The sequence below is a fragment of the Panthera pardus genome, unplaced genomic scaffold (genome assembly GCF_024362965.1).
Source record: "Panthera pardus isolate Hobbes unplaced genomic scaffold, ASM2436296v1 HiC_scaffold_24, whole genome shotgun sequence".
NCBI classification, from domain to species: domain Eukaryota; kingdom Metazoa; phylum Chordata; class Mammalia; order Carnivora; family Felidae; genus Panthera; species Panthera pardus.
In genome coordinates this window covers 11760597-11781894 of record NW_026526810.1, presented here as the reverse complement: position 1 = coordinate 11781894, position 21298 = coordinate 11760597, and the positions used below count along the sequence as shown (strand labels likewise).

Sequence of the window (21298 nt, the reverse complement as noted above, 5' to 3'; positions counted from 1 at the left end):
CCCTCTACTTCCTTGAAGCTTGTTTCCTCCCTCAGGCCACTCTCCCATTGAAAGCCAGCTTCAAGGAGAGGAAGTCATATTAGTCATTTACACCTTAGCAAGATATTGGGCTAGGGTCATTTTTCTCAGGGATATTTGTAGTTCCAACCTTATCTGAGCGTGGAATGGAAGGCTTTGTTTTCCATGAGAGGAATTTCTGGCACCAGTGGGCAGGTGGGAGAGGCTACTCTTTAGGGCGCTTCAGGGTACTTGGGAAGTGACACCTTTTGGCGGCTGACCCTATCGGCAGGTGAATGAATGCCCGATGTGGCCCTTTCTTCCTCCTTCTGGACACAGCAGCCAAGAATAGCATCTATTTTCATACTGTGCATCCATGAAGCTCTAGCAAGACACAAACTGCCCTCAAGCAGCTGGGCAGGGTTGCTTTCTCGAGGTGGAGGGAGAGAGACAGCACTCAGACCAGGGAGGTAATTCTAAGGGTCAGCTGCCACTGTCCTCTCATCTGTCAGGCCTGAGACAAAGGAGGAAGAAACATCTCAAGTCTTCGGAGAGCCTCGAAGCACTGTAGGAAATACTGACTGTGAGGGTAGAGTGATTAATGCCTGTGAGTGGGGAGCATCTGCCCTGCTCCTCCTTGTCTTGGCCCCCTCCCTGCACACAGGACTCTGGAGAAGAATCTGGACTTGCTCCCCATGGCCCCAGCTCTGCAGGGACAGGCGACGTAAACTTAATCTTCAAAGGCAGAAACAGGCAGCCTCTCCACCACCACATGGGACATATTTTCCTCCAATGCAGCTTTCTATCAGCAATAAAACTGGTGTTTTGATCTCCATCTGCCTACTTATGGCAGGACAACCCAAGGTGGAAAAACAGCCTGTGTGTGTGTGTGTGTGTGTGTGTGTGTGTGTGTGTGTGTGTGTCTGTCTGTCTGTCTCAATTGGTCCTGAATTTGGGCAAGGAAACAGGGAGAGGTTTATGGATCCCGTAAAGCCCCAGCAATGCCCACAAGGGGAGAGACTCACGGTCGGCATCAGCACACACGATACAGGGGTTTTTGCCCCCAAGCTCCAGTGTCACCCTCTTCAGATTGCTCCGGGAGGCGGCTTCTTTAACCAACTTTCCAACCTTCAGGATAAAAAACAGACCAGATGAAACCTCAGATGGCCTGAACATTCCAGCCTAGGAGGCAGTGAGCACAGCATGCCCAGGGCTCCCCTGCCTCTCTGCCCAGGTGCCCCGGGCCATGATAGTGTGTTCCCACTCCCTGCATCTCATGCATCAGATCTTGACATCACTGGAATCCTTGGTCCAAACTGTTCCACTTACAGGGGTGGAGTGGGAGCCTTTGGAAGGCCCAGCGGTTCACCCACAGCCACACAGCTGGCGAGGGGCACAGCCAGCTACCCGCTTGTCCTGGTGCCTGTCCATCCTGGCAGCAGGCTGGTCCTGCTAGTCTGGCAAGGGGCCTGAGGGGACCAGCCCCCACCAGTAGGGGAGGTGGTTCCGTGTGGCTCTGTGGTATAATCTCAGGGAACCTCCAAATGTTGGGGTAATAGGGAAGCTGACCTTCAGGATGAGAAAGGGCCAATTCTCTGGAAACAGACTCAAGACTGAGGCTTCCCCAGGGGGGAGGGAGAGAATGGGCGCGCTGTGCAGTAACAGAGGGACCACCTACCAACCTCCTTCATGTCCCTGACGGGTCTCTCTTATCAAGCCACGTACTGCTAGAAGCCAGGCTGGGCCCGTCACACAGCTGGTGCCGCACACTCAGAGCTGGGAAGACTCTCAGAGACCAATGTGCACACAGAGGCTTGGAACCAGGCAGCTAAGCTAGCAAGAGGCAGGGCTGGGCTCTTCTAGGGCTGAGGCCGTTTCCCCAAAACTTGAGTGTGAGTGTGTTTTAAAAATTGTCCAGCTCACGGTTGCTGGACTGGAATGATGCTTGGAATAGTTCCAGAGTGACAGTGATTGTCCCCCGAGAGCAACCACAGCAAGACCAGTCTGCCACGGGCTGGCGATTCCTTGTGGGGTTGAGGGGTGCTCTCACAGGTGGACGGAACAGGGGCACTTAGGGTAGGAAAACATGCTGAGTGCCCCCCGGCTGTTATGACGCCATGCAGGGCCCCAATTCGGTTCTGACTAGGCTTCTTTAGCAGGTTCACCCCAGCCGGCAGAGGAGGGTGGTTATGGTACTGCCCTCTCAGGCTCTGAGCTGGACGAATCTTAGGGGGAAGAAGGAGACACTCACTGCACGGACAGTGTTTATTCTGTTTATTCTGTGTTCAGTGTTCTCAAGGACAAAATATTAAAAAATAATTTGACATGCATATGTGTGTCAGTTAAAAAGGGGGGAAGTTCTCATCTCCCCTCACCCTGTGGCCCAGGACCTGCCCAGAGGTGGCCACAATTGAGAATTTCTTGGGTACCCTTATGAACGATTTCTATTTCTCCACACCCATGCTTTTACCAGTGGGATCGTCCTGAAGATACTTTCCCACGTTTTTGTGGGAAATCACAGAAGGGGGACAGTTTTCCTTATTGTAGGGTCTGCAACATGGCGTACAGAATGGATACCGTATACCTGACAGTATACGGGGAATATTTCTGTAACTAGTTGCTTTGAAATGGCATTTCTGGAGCACAAGTTTGACGCTTTCAAATTTGTGGTCAGTGCTGCAACATTGCCCTGCATCCTGGTACTGGGGTGGGTGAGTGCCCATTTCCTGGTAACGTCAATGACACTGGATTCCAATTTTTACCAATCTGATGGACAAAAAAAGAATCTGAATTTCATTGGATTTTGCATGTCAGACAAAACCAGGAACTTAGGTCAAGCTTATTGGACATTCGGTGTTTCTCTTTTCTGAATTACCCATTGTCTTATCATTCAGTGTGCTTTCTGCACCGCCCCCCCCCCCTTGATTTTTAGGGATATTATGGATTTTAAGCCTCGGAGAGCTGCATGAATTATAACTGGTTTTCTCCCAGCTTGCTATTTATCCTTTCCCTTCATTTGTGATGTTGTTTGTCCTCTGGATGTTTTACATTTTTATTTTATCTTATCTACCAATCTTTTCTTCTAAGGCTTCTGAGTTCTATTAGACATTTATTTAGTTTGGAAACTGGACCAGTGACTTTATTTATTTACTTATTATTACGTTATTATTTTTACTGATTGTTCTGTATTAAATAACACGGACATATTTAGAAGGATAATAAACCATAGTTCGGCTCCTCAAAGGAAAAGTTCCCAGGTCTCAGATCATGCAGTGACTTTTGCCCACAGCCAGTGAGGAAGGTTACCTCTGTAGACCCCGTGAAGGCTAGCTTGCTGATCTGAGGGTGAGAAGACATGGCTGCTCCCACCGTGGGCCCAAATCCTGGCACGATGTTGACCACTCCTGGAGGGAATCCGACCTGGATGGAAATTGAGGTGGCATTCAGAGGAGGACAACGGACCAGCGTCTACCACAGACCATGCTTGGGCCAACAGGCCAACCGCTGTAGGATGTCCACGAGCCCAGCGGCACCCTCACTGGGAAGCCAGGGCCTGGGTCATACGTCCACCCCAGGGCCCAGCCCCATGCAGCCAGTGTGTGGGCTGGGCCAGGGTGAGGTGCACACCCTTCCTTCCAGGCAGCACTTAATAACCCAAAAGGGCCTCTGACCAAAACGGCGGTGAGCCTCCACAGCCGAGCACCATTCTGTGCGTGTGCACGTGCGTGTGCATGAGTGTGTCTGTGTGTAACTGTCTATGTGTGTGTTGGGAGAAGAGAGATACCTTGCTCACAAGCCCCAAGGCTCAGAGGCACCTGCAAAATATCCTCTATGACCTTCAGCTTTTCATTTTTTAAACCCACCTCATCAATGTTCCAAATGGCAACAGTGTAATCACTCCCTCAAAGCTCTCAGGCCACACCCCAAACTGGCAGGTCCTCAAGGTGGGGACTGCCATCTCTTCCACATTCATGCCTCCTGCTTTGCACATCTGAGGCCTCTTTATTAACCAAGAATACCGCAAGTGAATGAGGTCGGTGGGGGGTGGGGGGGAGGATGCTATTTAACAAATGTTTAATTAATTTAATATTTAATGCTCTTAAAACACATTATTTTAAAAGGGAAGAATTTAGGACATGGTGCTTGAGTCTTAGTTGTCCTAGGGGCTGTGTTTTACCAGTTCTGTCAGTCTCATGAATATTATGTAATCATGTCCAACATCACCAGTCAAAGGAAAGTGGGAAACTGGTCAGTTCCTGGCCGCTGCTGCAGCCTTACTTCTAAGCGGTAAATGTCACGCTTCCTGGTCGTATTCGCCCAGCTGAGAAGTGACATGAATGGATCTTTTCTCCCATCCCTCTTCCCTTCCTGTTTCTTTTTTAACCTCTTTGCAGCATACAAGCTGGGCACAGAAGGACTGAAGCATGTTGCCAGGTGTGTCTGGAAGGAGGTGTTTCTTTGGGCGGCTTATTTCCCGGAACGGTGGCTGTTCCGGGGGAGAGGACGGTCGTCGGAGAGCAAGAGCACTGGTGAGTGGGCCCGGCTCAGGCAGCCGCTTCCGTGGGAGCCCGCAAGACCGTCCCTCCGGGAGAAAACCAGACCATTTCATACGCCACAAATGCAAGGACCGAAGAACCCCCAAATATTTGGCTCCCTCTCAAGTGCCCCTCCTACAAATTCTCTAGACACAACATTTGCTCCTCAACCATAGGTTTGAACCCATAATAAGAGTTAAGTATTCTCATTAGGATCAGTGGGAGGAATGGAGTTTCTTCTAGCTCAGTGACCGCAAGCAGGAGAAAGAATGTACAGTTGCCAAGTGAGACACAGAAGCCCTTTCCTCCCACTCAGCTGTGAGCAGGCTGGCACTGTCACCCGCAGCCCAGCTCGATGGGGCAGCATTATCTGGTGCCGGTGGCCTGGTGCCTGGGAGTGGAAATGTTATCAACAACGCACACTATTGTCTTTCTCTTTTGGATGCCTTACCTCCTTGATCAGAGAGCCCAGATAAAGGGCCGTGAGGGGGGTCTGCTCCGCTGGCTTCACAACTACGGTGTTCCCACAGCAGAGAGCCGGGGCCAGCTTCCACACCAGCATCAGCAGAGGAAAGTTCCACTACAACAGAACACAGAGGAACTCGTGGGAGGGTCTAGATCCACCCTACTCCCCTGTCCTGGAGGCCCCGCGATACCTCCCTGAAGGTTTGCTTCACTTGGTCTAGATTTGGGGCATAAGAGGTAACACGGGACGGCAATGATCAGAACTTCATTCCTGGGGCACCTGGGTGGCTCAGTCGGTAAAGCGCCTGCCTCTTGAGTTCGGCTCAGGTCAAGATCTCACAGTTCTTGAGATGAGCCCCACATTGGGCTCTGTGATGACAGTGCAGAACCTGCTTGGGATTCCCTTTCTCCTTCTTTCTCTGCCCCTCCCCAGTTCATACTCTCTCTCTCTCTCTCTCTCTCAAAGATAAATGAATAAACATTAAAATGAAAAAGAAACTCATTCCTGGCCAGTGCTTCCTAAACTGCATTCTGGGAGATGTTAATAGGTAGTCTTTGCAAAGAGGATTCTGCTGTATGTTTATATTTCTGCTATATGTATATATTTCTTCCCCAGCTCTGTCTGGAATTCCTACCATAGACAACAAACATAAGATCTCAGTTCCCAAGGGTCGATATGCTTGGCTAAATGATGGCAGGTATTGTTTTGGGTTCCCCCCTAATGATTGGGGTCCCCTCTTTACTGGATCTCCACTCCTTAGCATGCAAATACCATCCTCCTTCCCATCTGACAAGCAAAGCCACACCTTCCCTTGGCCTGTACTGCTTCCAGCAGCTCCCTTCCCTCTCCTCGAAGCTTCTTGGCAGAGCTGTGCCCACGTGCCCAGGTCCCCTCCTGTAAGCCCCGGCAGTGGGGCTTCCCGCTGCACCCAAATTTCCCAACAACACTGTTGGTGAGCAAATCTAACAGCTGTGTTTCTGTCTTGTTTAATTTCAAGGAAGGAGGTGACCCCATTGATCACAGGAATGATCAATGTCTGGGAACGTATTCCATTCCTGGGATGCCCTTGACCCTTGCTGCTCAGACTTCTCAGCGGGACCCCCTGATAGTCTTTGGGATTTGGCCCCAGGTCCTCTCCTGTCACTCTACAACCCCTCATTGGATGACCCCCCTCCCAACTTGATGGGTGGGAACACCTTTGTTCTGACCATCGCCTGTGGGTAGCTCCAGCCCTCCCCTCTCTCTTGAGCTCTAGACCCAAATATGCAAATGCCTGATGGGACCCACTGGCCCCTCTGCCTCACCTGCCCAGACTTACCTTCATCTTTCACTTCATTCCACCCAAACCTACTTCTCCCCCCGTCTTCTTCAAGTCAACCAGCAACACGATCCACCCAATTCCAGCCAGGACTCACCCCCAACCTCTGATCAGCCACTGAACTCCACCAACTCTACGTCCTTAGGAGCTTTCAAATCCATGCTTCTGCTAGGTCCTCAAATATTTCCTGTCTTATCATTTTCTTGGCGGGGATACCCCCCTCAGCCTTTTAAGTGACCTGCAAGTTTCTCAGGGACAAGGGCTGGACCCTTTTCCTTCAGGTCTTCAGTACCTGGTACCCTGGTGCCATGCCTGGCACACAGTGGACTCTCAACCGTTTACTGAGTGCACATATCTCCTTCGTCCCTGGGAGCACATTTCCAATCCTCTCCGTACACTGTCACTTGTCTGCCCAGCCTCCCGCCCTGGTGTTGCAGTGGCCCGGGGCTTCCTCCAACAGACGGGCAGCATTACCGCATTCCCTGGCTCCTGCCAGGCTCCTCACTGCAAGGTGAATAAAGTCCCAGGCCCTTGGCAGCCACAGCCCACTGGGTCTATACCACCTGATGTGTACACCTCCTCTTCCTCACTTTGTCCCCATCTAAGTGTGGCCTCACCAGCTGTCCTTGCCCTCCAAGTAGCCCAGACAACCCTACACTTTCACTCAGGCCATTCCTGCTGCTTAGAAAACCCACTTTCCTATTGAACCACTCTTTCTCATCCTTCAAGGCTGGCTTATGAAACTACTGCTCTAGGCTAAGCCTGCTATTCCTGAGCCCTCTGCTTGGAATCCATGGTGCCTTCTCTTGTGCTCCTGGGGTCGGCCCCCTGAGAACAGGAGCGGGATCTAATCTATCCTGATAACTCTCAAGCACTGAACTCCATGCCACAGAGCAAATGCTCAGTTAATGCTGATGTGATCAAATCAAAACACATCAGAAACAGGTTCCAAAGGCTACAGGGGAGTGGGGCAGGATCTACATGGATCTATCTAGAAAAGTCATCATACTTACCGGAGTGATGGCTCCACACACACCTATAGGTTCATGCCTGGTGAAACATACAACGTTGTCATCTGGAAGAGGTTACATGGAGGAGAACACACTGGGATTAATCTAGGTTAAGGATTTTACGTAGCAAAACAACAAGAATCCCAGAAGCCCACAATGGGATCAGCTCCAAGTCTTGTCTAGTCTACAAAGAAGTGATTTTGAACTCAATTTTATTTTTTTATTTTTATTTTTTTTTAGAAATTTTTTTTTTTTCAACATTTATTTTATTTTTGGGACAGAGAGAGACAGAGCATGAACGGGGGAGGGGCAGAGAGAGAGGGAGACACAGAATCGGAAACAGGCTCCAGGCTCTGAGCCATCAGCCCAGAGCCTGACGCGGGGCTCGAACTCACGGACCGCGAGATCGTGACCTGGCTGAAGTTGGACGCCCAACCGACTGCGCCACCCAGGCGCCCCTTGAACTCAATTTTAAAAGCAAACTTCCTGGGGCGGTGCCTGGATGGGGTTCAGTCAGTTAAGCATCCAACTTTGGCTCAGGTCATGATCTCACAGTTCATGAGTTCAAGCCCCAAATCAGGCTCTGTGCTATAAGCACAGAGCCTGCTTTGGATCCACTGCTCCACCGCCCCTCCCCCACTCATGCTCTCTTTCTCTAAAATATAAGTAAACATTTTTTTTTTTTTTAAGTAAAATTCCTTGGGGTGCCTGGGTGGCTCAGCCGGTTAAGCTCCGACTTTGGCTCAGGTCATGATCTCACGGTTCGTGAGTTTGAGCCCCGAGTCGGGCTCTGTGCTGACAGCTCAGAGCCTGGAGCCTGCTTCCAATTCTGTGTCTCCTTCCCACTAGCTCGCACGCGCACGTGCTCTCTCTCTCTCTCAAAAATAAATGAACATTAAAAAAAGAATTAAAAAAGAAAAAACTCCTTAAGAGAAGAAATCAACACAGCACCATTTCCTTTGGGGACAGGGAAGGCGCCTTGAAGGGGAAACCAGGGGTGCCATGAAGATGCTACCTGGAGTGACGAGAAGACAGGGCCCCCAGAAGGCTCAGATGAGGCTAGGAGTCTTGCACTGGCTCACCTGTGGGGATGGTCCGGCCCTGTATTTTGTCAGCCCACCCTGCAAAGTATCTGAGGGTTTTCACACAGCCCTCTAGGTCGATGAAAAAGGCATGAAGGAATGGCTTCCCTGTGTCCATCGTTTCCAGGGTCTGCAACATGAAGACAACATCTATTTTAGACATAGTTTCCCTTTTGGCTGTTGGGCTGTTAAAGACAGGGGACAGGGGAGGAGAGCACAGCCCTAGAACACTGTGTGTGCAATGTTCTGTGTGTCCCTTCAGAAAGCAAGACACACATTTCCCATAAGACCTATCTCAGACGGTCGAGGATTTCTTTCCCTTCAAAACACCTTGATCTGGGGGGCTGGCCAGAGCATGGGCAGGTGTCCCCGTGAAGGACAGTGGATAGAAGTCTGATCTGGAGCCTCACTGGGAAGGAGGACACGGTAGCATTTGGTCTTCTGTCTGGAGCACAGTTGTCTCGCTCTGTGACCTGGCCACACGTTGTGCATTTCCCAGGAAGCTCCTGGAAGGTTAGGCTTTGGGGAGGCTGGACAAAAGCTGGCTTCCTCTGACAAAAGGGGGGATGCGGTTCTTCTTTCTTGGCTAGGCTGACCCTTGTGGCTGTGGAAAGAGTGACAGAGCCCCGAAGGGTAGTGCCACCAGCCAAAGGCGCAGTCCTCCCCAACTGGGCTGCCCAAGCCGGATGCGCTGTCGGTCGGAAGGGAGCAGGCTCGCCCTTGGCAGTGAGGGAGGTGATTACCCAGGGCGAGTGCGCAGCCACTCAATGGTCCGGATTCTTTTCTATTTCCAGCCGGGGTTTAAGAGAACCCCTTTGTCCCTTGGACAAGCGGCCCCAGTTGAGTCCAGCGCTGAGACCGCCTGTCATCCATTCATCCATCTCTGCAGGAAGTGGCCACCCTGACACATAGCCTGGGGCTGGATTCTCATTTTAGCGTCGATGCAGTGAGAGGGTGACTTACTAGGGAAGAGAGGCCCCCTCCACGTGCACCTGTGTGTGCCTCATCTCTGAGCTTGACACCTGTGTTCCCACGTTGAGGTGCCGACACCATGGCTAACGGAGCCAGGTGATACCCAAGGTCACCTAGCGGGTCAGTGGCACTGAATTCAGGGCATCAAACTTCCAGCCGGCATAGTGACCACTCCTGAGGTGGCTGCCCCCAGACATTTGCATCTGGGAAGATTGGAGAATGGCCACACAGGGTGCTCGGGGCAGCTCTGTCAGAACTGGGGTTCCAAGCATTTCTAAACAGGAGCAACCGCTTCCCTCGCTGAACTGCGAGCCCCTGAATCCCTCTCTGCCTCAGTTTCCTCATCTGTAAAAGGAGAATAATCATAATAATAATAACAATAATACTAATAACTACTACTAATAGTAGTACTTGTCTCATGGGGCTAGTGGGGGGGCTAGAGCAGGGCCCGCCCACAGGAAGTGCCATGTTAACTGTTGCCGGTGACAGCTGTATGATCATGATCATCTTCCTTTCGGGAGGCTTCGTTTTGGGCAATCCTTACTTGGGGACACTGAAGAGAGAGGACTGTGAGTTGCTGAAGATGACAGGGCTGGTCTGGGTCTGGGGTGTGTCCCACCCCCAGCGGATGCTGTTCAGGGACCAAGTGAGGCCAACGTAAGATCCAGTGTGCCGTCCCTTACTCTCCTATCGATTCCATGTTGAAACTTTTATCTTCCCACAGGAAACCCAAGCATTGCAAATAACGCCCCAAAGTCCAGGATGGGCCTACTCCTGACGGCATCTGCATATCTGTCGATGGGATGAGGGAATCATTCTTGGCCTTTTTCTGGGATGGGACAAGGAGGAGAAAGGCAGAAGACTATGGCGTACCATCGTATGGAAGTCCTGCCTCCAGTCCTGGCTTACCTCCTCTGGCTGGATAACCTTGCACAGGTTACCTAACCTCTCTGGGCCTCAGTGTCTTCATCTCTGAAACGGGATAATGAATGCGCAGGCCAAATGCCCACCACAGGCCTGGTACATGGTGAGGATTCGGCAAGCATCGGCTAGCTGTCACTATTAACTTGGGCCACTTTGCTTCCCAGAGGGACGACATGAATTTGCCAGGTTGGTTTTATGGAATCTGTCCAAGCAAAACCAGGGTCATAATAGGTTTAGACAGGAAATTCTTTTGAAACGTTAAAAAAAGAAAAAGAAAAAGAAAAAGAATCGCAGATGAGTGTACGGGGTTGAACCTGAGATATCAAGTGTTAGCTACTGATTGGGACTTGTAAACAGTTATTGTGGCTGGACCAGGAGTGAACCGCAGCCGCTCCTGCGTTTACTTCCTCTAGCATTTTAAGAGAAAAATATGCCTTCAGAAAAACGAATGCATCGTAACCTTCAGATACTAAAGAACGAGGCAAAGTGCGAAGGAACCTGTCCCTTCACCCGAGTCAGTATTCCAAGGCTGAAAATGAGGAGGCCCAGAAATGGGGCTTGGGTTGAAAAGAGAGTCAACAGGGAGGGCCTCTATTTGGGGCGCTTCCAGAGAGAGCACCCACAGAGCCAGAGTCTGGGCCCCAGGTGCCTCAGGAAGGGGGAGAAAGCTGGGGCTGCTGGATCGCCCACATCTGTTTCTAAACATTGAACACAGAAGTAAATACGTAGCTCTGTCAAAACCACTGAGCCGGCAAGAGAACATGATGGAAAGAAGCACTACGCTGCATGAAAATGCAAGAAAACCATATCAAGGTGGAGGGTGAGGGTATTTTCCTATGATGTGGTCCTGGTTTGAAAAACATATTTCCCACTAATTCTCTTGTTCCTTTCACGATGTGGCAAAGAGCCGGATCTTGTTTCTCGTGCACAGCCAGGTCCCGACAACACAGGCAACTCGCTCCGTCTGCTATCACGACCCAGTCCTGCCGGGCCCGTGGAGCAGGCTGCCGGCGAAGGTGGTTCTATGGCCACTGCTCCCTAAGACGATACTGACACTTGAGGACAGGGTGGGGAGGGGTGTCCAGGGCACATCCTCTCCCGCCTGCTATTAGTCCCCACGGACATTGCAGACTGATGAGCTCATGCTGGGTGAAAACAGAAATGTTTTTGAAAAAGCCAGTCTGGCAGCTTGAGAGTTGAGGCTGGCTTTCGTTGCAGGAAGAAACCAGAGGCTCCTCGGACAGAAATGCTGACCTTGAGAGGGAGCCACCCCTCACCCGGATTTGGGGCACACATACCGGGCAAGGGCCGACTGGGGAGGAAGGAAGGAAGGAAGGAAGGAAGGAAGGAAGGAAGGAAGGAAGGAGAGCTCAGGTCTCTGTGCAGACACACCCTCTGGGCATTGCACCTAAGAGCAGGACCTGAGATGCAGGGTTCTTGAGCCCTCCACCCCCAAAACACACATCCAGGGACAAAAACAATCTCAGTGTCCTGGATGACGCTGTTCTCCATGACGGTAGATATTCTATGGCTCGTTACAGACACCCGATCAAGAAAGGAAAGAACCATTTTTCCAAATCAGAGGCTGAAAAGGAGATTTTTCTCCCCTACCAACTGGGCCTCAAGGTTTGGAGCAAGTTTTAAACAGGAGTCAAAGCCATAGGAGGGCAGCATGTGGAGGGTGCAGAGGACTTCAAGGCAGGAGATGGCCCTGAAATTTCCTCTGCTCACTCATTGCAAGACTAAAGGAAGGTCTTAGGACCCCTGTGAATAATGCATTTACAACCTATAATTGCCTTCACAGTCCGGTCTGATCGGAGCAGCCCTACCTCATGGGGTGGGCGGAATTCATGTGCCCATTTTGCAGCAGCAGAACTAAGATTACTAGAAATTACTGGCCAGGAGGGTATAGAGCTGGGTGAGAAGCTCTATACCCTCATTATTTCCTCATTATTTATGAGGAATAATTCCTCATTATTTATGAGGAATAATTCCTCATTATTTATGAGGAATGCTGTTACCAATAATACCTGTCATCTAGTTAGTGATTACTGCATGCCAGGACCTCTGCTAAGGATTTTAAATGGAGCACTCTCACAACATTTAAATACAATTCTTACTGATATCTTCCACAAAGAAATATATGCTCAGAGAAGTAAAGCAACTTGTCCAAAGCCACGCAGCTAGCAAGTGGCAGAGGCGGGATCCGAATTGATTTTTAAGTCATAGGGGAACAGTTTTTTCTATGTTGAATGGCAGCATTTATCTTAATAAATATTCAAAAAATATATACACCAGCACATTAAATCTGTAATGTCATGGATATTGTCACTTAGGAGGAAGTTAAACTTAACTTTGAAAGAGATCTCATGTGAAAAAAAAATTAATGTCATAAACATACAGGTGCAGGGCCAGGTTATGGCCTAGCTCAACTGGCTGGCTGTGACTCTGAGTCTGGGAACCGCCAACGCAGCTGAACTGCATCCAGGCAACTTCTTGGTCCCGAATGTGAACTTCAGGGGGCAACAGTCTGACTTCAAAACCAAACAGGTGACGGCAGAGGGCGTGGACACGTGCCTACTGCCAGAGAGCCATACCTCAAAGGGCCTAACGCATCCACTTCCACACAGAACCAGCGCCCTGGGTCTCCCCCACACTCTGTGGGGGACAGGCCCCCTCTGTGAGGCCAGCCAGTCGTCCCACACCTGCCCGCCGACGCGCGCCTACTCACAGCCAAGACGGTGCGGTCCCTCTCCACAAGGTCAGCCAACTGATTCAGCAGCCGGCCACGGCCCAGCGCATCCAGGCGGCGCCACGGGGAGCCCCTCTGGAAGGCGGCTTGTGCGGCCTCCACTGCCTTGTCCACGTCGGGCTGAAAACCAGAGTGAGTGTATCATCTTTTGCTGTGACTGCATTTTGGGAGAACTCAGCTGTCCCTTCTGGAGAACAGCAGAGACCTGCCTCCATCACACAAGCAGAGGAAGGGGGTTGGTGGCAATCGGAAAATGGCAGCTACATTTCAAATCTCTGGACCTCTTCGGGGCTTCAGCGTGACTTTCTGCTTCTTTACATCTTAGGTCTTTTTCAAGATTCCTACAATGGCCAAGCATGAACCATCCTTCTGATTATAAAAGCGTTTTAAAATAGTTTCTAAAACTACCGACCTTAATTATTTTTCTTGGTGACCCAAGTAGGAAAAGATTTTTCCACTTGCTAGCTCAGTCTGGACACACACTCCCGCAGTTATTCAATTAGGTGGGGAAATGTCTGTCTTTTTATTTTAGCTTGGCATTGTATTCAAGCTGAGGACTCTGGTCCCATAGTGAGAATGGGGCAGGAGTGCTTCTTGGGAACTGACCACATCGGAAAAGTCCACAGATGGGGAGGATCTGGAACTTTTCTCTCCCTTCAGCCTCACCTACCCCCCTGGGGGCAGAAGTATTGCACCATTTTATAGACAAGGAACTGGATTTTCTGCGCACCCATAGAATTATAATCAAAACTTCTTTGTAAAAGGAAGGAGGTGAGAATTATTTAGAGTTGTTTAAGGTCACCCATTCTTATTTCAGGAAAATGAGTTCAAGGGTCTGATTGCTGATGGGCAATCCCCCAGGCCCCTCAGAGCCTCATTTCCCTAGGAAGGTGATGCCGGATGCAATCAAGAGGGGGACACCACCAAGATTCTCTGTCTCCAAAGCATGCTTGGAGGCCACTGAAAACTTGGGCAAAGGAGATATTAAGACTTTGAATTCCTTGTTCTAGGCTCTGGGAGCCAGAGCCTCTCCAGGCACAGGGGACAGGACAGCCTCTGACTCCACGGGCTCAGAGCACTCACACAGACCAAGAGAAAAGCCAGAGCCTGAGGCAGGGATCTCATTCTCCTCCTTGATTCCTGTGTAATGATGCACCTGGGAATCACCCACTGGGAATCCTGCTCTGTGCCCCCACACCCCAGCCACCCCATGTACTGACATCATATAAAGACGAGCTCCCCGATGCTATTATCTTTGTAAACACAGCTTAGCCTGAAGCACTACACACAGAAGGGTCTGTATAGGTAGAACCACTGTGTTTCCTGCCTGGCACAGAACTATTACTGGTGGGATCAAATTCAAGCCTATTTTACACATGTCTTTCACCCTGTCCACATTCGACATTACCCATACGCTTATAAGAACATCAGATGATTACTCTAGTGGTGGAAGAGAGGTTTCAATTTCCCTTCCCTCCTTAGAAAAGCTTTACCTTCAACATTTCTTCTAATGGCACGTATATTTAAAAGATACTTTCCGGCTTTGAAACGTATCAAGGACACATCCAGAAGACATAGATATATATGCATAATTATATAGTTTTACGGTTATATAGTTGTTATAAATAGTTATAAAGACTATAGCTTTACATGATCATTTCAGGTTCTGGCAGAAGAGAAATCTGGCCACTGAGTCTTTTTCCCTTCAAGTCTTTTTTTTTTTTTTTTTTTTTTTTTAAAGTGTCTCCTGCCAGAATGCTGCATTTGGGTGAAACACACCAGCCGGAAATGCTTTCTGGAAAGATTCTTTAATGCCTCCAGGTTCAAATAATTGATAAAAACCTTTCCTTTATCCCTGTGCTGAGGAAAGCTGAGGTCATCCTTATAGATGGGGAAACATCTATCAAAGGAGAGTGACTGTTTGCAGTGGATTGTCCCTAATTGATCCCATTCTGGGCCATGTGTCTGGGAAGCAGCTAACTTAGGTCGTACCCGGAGGACAGGCCCGTTCTGTCTTACAACTGAGCCAAACTGCCTCCTTATCCTTTAATTATCAGCAATTTAATTACTTGGGGGATGGGGGGGGTAGGTGGAGCACTCACCTTATCTCCTTCTTCTACTTCACATATTTTTTCTAGGGTTGAAGGATTATATGTGGCAAACTTTTTTCCACTCTTGGATTCGTGCCATTCATTGTTGATGAATATCTAACCAGGAAAGGAAGTTGTAATGCATTAGGGTTAAATCAAAATCATATCATTCCAACATGCTGAGGACCTTAGGTAATGTCTTGTCCTTTCCCCACCCCCCCGCCACCTACCCACTCGCCCACCCCTTTATAGATGAGATCTGGAGGGGAGGTGGAGTCCCACGCCCACCCCGGATCACCCTCAGAATTAGAATCCAAGTCTCCTAACTTCTAATGCATTCTCAGAGAATTACTTTTTGTCATAATGAAACTAAAGTCATTTAGAATTTTTCTAAAATGTTGTCTCTCTCTTTTTAAAAAGAATTAATATGGATTCATGGAAGAATGGCTAGCGTGTATAGGTTAAATCCAACACCCTCATAGAGTTTGGGCGAAGACTAAATAAGTTTGGACCTACAAGTGCCAAGGAATCACCTACCCCTGAAGGGTAGGTCGGCAGTGAGCACTCCCTTCTGCCTCCTTCTTGCGGAAACCCCCAGCCAGATTGCCAAGGAATTGGCTTTCTACAAGGATCTTACCATAATCCCTAATCTTTGTTAAACGTACATTGGCACTCCTCCCCCATTCTCTTTAAAATGTCTATGTTCATGTTGGGCTTGATAAAAGCCAGTGTTGGAATACAAAGATAAATATCTGGGTTAGGAAATGGTCTGGTTATACGAAAAGATGTAGCAAATAGTCATTTATATCTAGAACCAAGGAGTGCTCGCTTTGGCAGCACATATACTATATCTAGAACCAAGGAATTAACCCACAGAAATCATTTAGCTCGGGGCCTCAATTACCTAGAACACAACTGAGAAGAAGGATGTTAAAAATAAAAAGACATCATGAGCACACGAAAAGGAATTCACAAAGTTCCCACGCTGAAATGTATGTACTATTTACTCTTACTTTACTCTAGCTGCTAACTACCTTAAAAAAGCACCACATTAAAAGAGAGGGCTTTGGGAAAGGAATGAGGAACAGAGGTGACAGCTAACATACAAAACACGTTCTGACAGCGTGGAGGCCCCCATAACCCAGAGAGGACAGATGATCTGCTGCTGTACCAGCTTGGGACAGCCTTGTCATCACAGCCCATCATGGCGTCACAAAGACCCCAGTCACAGATGTGGGTAAGACACCTTAGAAGCATTTCCATCAATAATTTCTAAGTACAAAGCTAGCTCATCCAAGTCCGTTTCTACATCTATATGCGTATCTTTTGCTTCCCTTTCATTAATTTTCAAAGAATTGTGTCACTCCAAGGGCTATTTTCAATTGCTGTGAATTTTATTCATTAGGAACACTTGACTCCCCAGTGATGATAGGCAGGCAGAGCGACATCTCATCCAGCTTGTGCGTGGCTTGATTACGGTCTCTGTCCTGGACTCTGCTGTAAAAATTCCAAAGCTCACTCTGAAGGAAGCGCGCTCTGCGAAGCTGCTGGGGGAAGACCGTTTTGGTAACTCTCTCTGAAAGCAGGGAAGTCTCATCCTGGCGGGGACAAAGCACAGAAGGCCAACTCTTGCCGGGGCAGGTGGGTAGAGGCACCTTGTCCCCCATGTGGAATCCAGGGCTGAGGGCATCCCTTGCTTGTAGGACGTGCCTGTCTGACTTCTGGAAGCTCAGCTTCTTCAACATGAGGCCAGGCCCCCAGGGAAGCACGTGGAATAGGCCAGGCTACAATTACAGGTTTATTCTTCCAGCTGAAACCAAATCCAAGCGTTCACTTTTGCCATCCAGCGAGCAATCACTCGGTAACAGCGAGAAATTAATAAGTGGGGAAGAGGGGTTCAGTTAGCGCAGGGACGAAAGCAGAGCCAGAGCGGGCGGGGGGGGGGGGTGCCATTTGTCGGAAGATGAAATTTCGTGGGTTAGCAAATAGAGACTGTTAGTGAAAACTGCTGATTCTGGGTCCTTCCTGGTATCAATTCCAAGGGGGAGGGAAATGAGAAGACGGTAGAAGAGAATATAAATAAGGAAGATGGAGACAGATTGCAACGATCAGATGTCTGTTATACTTCATCTCCAAGCATGTGCCTCCAAAAAAAAAAAAAAATTACTTGGTAGGTCATGACATTGGTCTGTAGTCCCTCCTAACCAGCAACTTAAAAAACAACAACAACAACAACAACAACATTCAGACTCCTCAACTTTGACCATATTTTCCCATCACAATGTTGCCAATTTAGCAAGATTTTTTTTTCTTCCTGCTACACTAGTAAAGTAATCTTGGAAGTGGTTTCTAACTGTTGATTTTCTCTCCACGAAAACAAAACAAAAACACAAATAAAGAAGGGGTCAGTAAGTGTGGCTTACCAATTATGCTGCCTGTATTGTCTTGAGCCCCAAATAAGGAGAAAGTCTCCAGAAAAAAAAAAAAAATGTTCTCTTCCACTTGTGAATTGGTATCAAATAAACCTCACAGAGGTATGAAATTGTTACACCAAGCTGTAGGCGAACTCGAAATTTCCTGAAGAAGAAAGGCGTGTTCTCCGAACTGAGCTGGAAAACCACAGCTGCTCTGAGGAGACCTGGGTCCCGGGTGGAGAAGACGGGGGTCGTGCAAGGGAGGTGTGCTGGCGCCATTTACAGTAACTTCCATTGGACTTCGGCTAAACTCAGAGGAGTATGTTTTCAGAAAAGGAGAGTTGAGGGCAGTTTATTTTTCACAAAAGAGATCATAAAAACGGGAGTTTTAGTGAACCAGAAACTCTTAAGGAGAATCTCTGTTACCGGAAGAAATTTTATAAGGGAAGAAAAGGGTCCCCCTGAAGTGAAAGAGCTTGGTATCCTCTGAATCTGGGAGGGGGTGCCCAAGGGGATCCTTCCCTCACACCAGGGTCACATAGCAGAGCCCAGTGTTAAAACGGGAGAACAAATGAGGAAGTTCCGACAAGGCCGTCCTTCTGGAAACTGGCCTTACCCTAGGAAATGGCACCCCCAAGGCTGGGGCTCAGACCCGCCGTTTCTTCCATTAGCAAGAAGTACCATGAGTCAAGTTTGAAAAATAACAGGCCTTTACTGGCTCACACACTGCACCCCTCCCCACCGCCTGCCCCGGGCCTCGATGGATTCTGCAATTCTGTGTCTCCTGCTTCTTTCCTAGGCCCCTTCTGCTGTCTCTCCAGCCAGAGGCTCCCTCAGCATTGCTCGCCAGGGTTGCTGTCCCTCAGCCACCACCACACAGGCTGCCTGGGCCCTGCAGGTGCTAGCAGTAGGCCTCTGCGGTGGTGGGTCTGCAAAGACAAAACAGGCAGAGGCCTTACCCTCCACAGGGAAGGAGAGTACAGTGGCCTGACATCAGGCCACAGCAGCCATCGTCACCTGGGAGCCCCTAAGTCTCCAGGTTCTTTGGAGCCTCCCCCTCCCCATCTCTTCTCAGCCTTAATCACATACCCTGCTCTGTTCCACTAAGAAAAAGGGGGTGCCCAGCAAGACAACAGACTGGTCGCTCTGTGAATCTTCTAAGATCCTTCTCTATATACACTTGTAAAGGGCCATAAAGAATCGCAGAGAAAGAAACATTCCATGTGGCTTCCTTGTTCTGATAGGACTCAAAAAGGCAGAAAGAAAAAGGACAATAACATAGGTGATTTCTGGGTTCTGCCTCCTTTAAAAAAAAGCCCAAAACTTACAAAACAAAAATAAAACCAAACGTCACCACCACCAACAGGCAAGCAAGCACCAGCAGTGTTAACGATCTACAAAGACGTAGGTACTATTCTTATGTTCCCAGAGCGTGTGGTGGAATTTTTCGCTCCAAAGCTGATACTACTTACGGAAACTACATTAAAAATAATCTCCAGCGTTTATGGTGAAGTGTCTCCACTGATTACAGAGCCCTCTGAAAACAGTTAATTTAAATGTCATGTGATCTGAGGCAGAGCTGACATTAAGTGCCAAAAGACCCAAATGTGAAGGCCACACATAGTGGCCTACAACTTTCTCCGCTTGATTAAAACTATTTGAGAAGCATAATTGCTACTTTTGAAAGTAAAATTGGGGGGGAATTTTCTAAGTGCTGTGTCAGCTGGAGTTGGGGGCTAGGGATAAGATGCAAATTAAAAAATAAAAAGGAGGGAAAGCTGGGGAAAGAGATGCCAACGGAGGCTCTCGGCCTGCGACCCTGCAGCGCTCCCCGTGTCCACGGCCTCCAAACAGCCTCTCCGTGTCCTCCCACGGGACGCGCTCCCGGCAGCCCTCCGCGGCCGGCTCTCCAGGCCTCGCCATCTTCCTTTCTGCCCTAGGCAGGTGATCTCACCGCCCTGCAGACGCCCGGCCTCCCAGCCCGGCGCAAACCAGCAGAGACTCCACGGGGTGCGGCGGGGCCTTGCCACCAGCGCGGCTTCCCAGGCCCAGTTCAGAGACCTTCGGGAACACATTCTCCGTCTGTCAGCACCAGTGCTTCTGGGCTCCAAGGCAGTTTCACCAGGGCTCACCTTCCTACTTCCCCTCGCTCTGCTGGTAAGCCAGGTAGGCTAGGCTCGGAAGGTACGACGTCTCTCCAGTTGGCTCCCGATGACATGGTTTTGGAGTCTCCAAGTGGCGGGTCCCCAGTGCAGCGCGAGCTCCGTGACCAACTCTCGGTGTTCTCAGGCACCCTCTGACCCTCCCAAAGCCTGGCCCGTTCGTCCCCGGAAACCTTGTCGCAGGGTCTGCGGGAGACCGGCGGGCCCGAGGGGCCGCGGCCCGCACCTCCACTCGCCTTCAAAGCGGGCCCTGCAAGGGCACGTCGGGGCCGCGCCGGTGGCAGCCTGGAGCCGCACGGGCGCTGCGCAGCCTCCCTCGCCAGGCTCGGTGGCTTAAAGCGCTGAGCCCCGCCGCCCGAGGGCCTGTCTGGGACGGCACATCGCGGAGTCGCCTTCGGGATGCGCGGTGGACGCGCTCCCGCCGGGGATGTCCTGCGCCGGACGCCGCTTGGAGAGGGCCCGACCCAAGCGGAGAGGCTCCGGTCGCGGGAACGCCGGGCGAACTCGACTGAAGGCGCGCCGCCCGCAGCGCCCGGCACCCTCGGAGCGGAGCGGCGGGGCTCCCGGCCTGCTGGCTCCGCATCCCCGCCACCCGGGCCGGACTGCCCAGCTCAGAGCCAGGCGACCGTCGGGTGGGATGGGCGCCCACCTTACCTTGGTAAACTTGACCTCCAGGCTGCGGACGGGGCGCGGCAGGGCAGGCGGCTTCCTGTCCGGCTGCCCGTTCTCCACGGTCCCGTTGGTGGTGGCCATGGCTCTTCTGCGCTCCCTGGCCCGAGGCGCCCGAGTCTGCGGCGCTGGCTCCGGCCTGGATGGTGCGCAGCTTGCTCGCGGGGTGACAGCTCCGCGCCGCTTTATGGAGAGACCCACGCCTCCCGCCCAAGGGGGCCGTCTAATTGGCTGCAGGACCGGAGGAAGGGAGGGCGGGCAGGAGGGGAGGGGGCCGGCCCGCCTCACCCCACCCCGCCCGCCGCCCCTGCGGGAGCCCGGCCACCCCCCGCCCGGCCACCGCGCCGCGCGCGCTCCCCCGCCCCAGAGGCTGCCCTTGGAGGAGCTCCCCCGAAGAGCCACCGGGCCCCGGAAGTGCCAGAGCTCCCGCAGCCGGCCAGGGTAGGGAGCGGGGGCGCCAGGGCCACAGCGCCCGGCCCTTTCCCCGAGTCGGGAGAGCTCTCCCCGCCGCACCTGCCGCCCCCTGCCCGCCGCCGCTCCGCGCACTCGGCTGACTTCGGTCGGCGCGCCGCGCTCCGGTAATGCGCCCCCCCCCCCCCCCCCCCCCGCCTCGGGCCCTGAGCCGCGTCCGGGGTCGGGGCGCCCCACGGGGCAGCCCCGCTTCGCTGCCCACGTGCCTGGGCCTGGAGTCCGGTCGCCAGGTCCCCGCTCTCAGGACAGACGCCCGCCGCGCCCCACTCGGCCCCTTGCTGGGACGGCCTCCTGGGCCCTGCTGGCCCAGATGGCCAGGACTTTCCCCGAGGCCCTGGGGCTTCACACGCCGAGGGCCAGAAGGCAAGAAAATCGTTTAGCCCTTCCTCTGGCGAGCTGGGCCTCTGTCCTTAACAGGCGCGGACCGCCCTGCAGC

At 51.2% G+C, this 21298-nt stretch overlaps 1 protein-coding gene across 1 annotated transcript in view; it reads right to left on the bottom strand.

Annotated features, from left to right (window-relative positions):
* The window catches only part of ALDH1A3 (aldehyde dehydrogenase 1 family member A3), a 39221-nt gene extending 18594 nt beyond the window's left edge, over positions 1 to 20627 (bottom strand). Inside the window, exons 1-8 of the mRNA XM_053888775.1 lie at positions 20377 to 20627; positions 15159 to 15263; positions 13036 to 13176; positions 8409 to 8538; positions 7330 to 7391; positions 4984 to 5112; positions 3304 to 3417; positions 1023 to 1125 (exon numbers count right to left, since the gene is read on the bottom strand). Coding sequence (XP_053744750.1) covers positions 1023 to 1125; positions 3304 to 3417; positions 4984 to 5112; positions 7330 to 7391; positions 8409 to 8538; positions 13036 to 13176; positions 15159 to 15263; positions 20377 to 20475 — 883 coding nt within the window. The 5' untranslated portion in view covers positions 20476 to 20627. The remainder of the gene's footprint in view (positions 1 to 1022; positions 1126 to 3303; positions 3418 to 4983; positions 5113 to 7329; positions 7392 to 8408; positions 8539 to 13035; positions 13177 to 15158; positions 15264 to 20376) is intronic.
* Between the last annotated feature and the right edge of the window lie 671 nt (positions 20628 to 21298).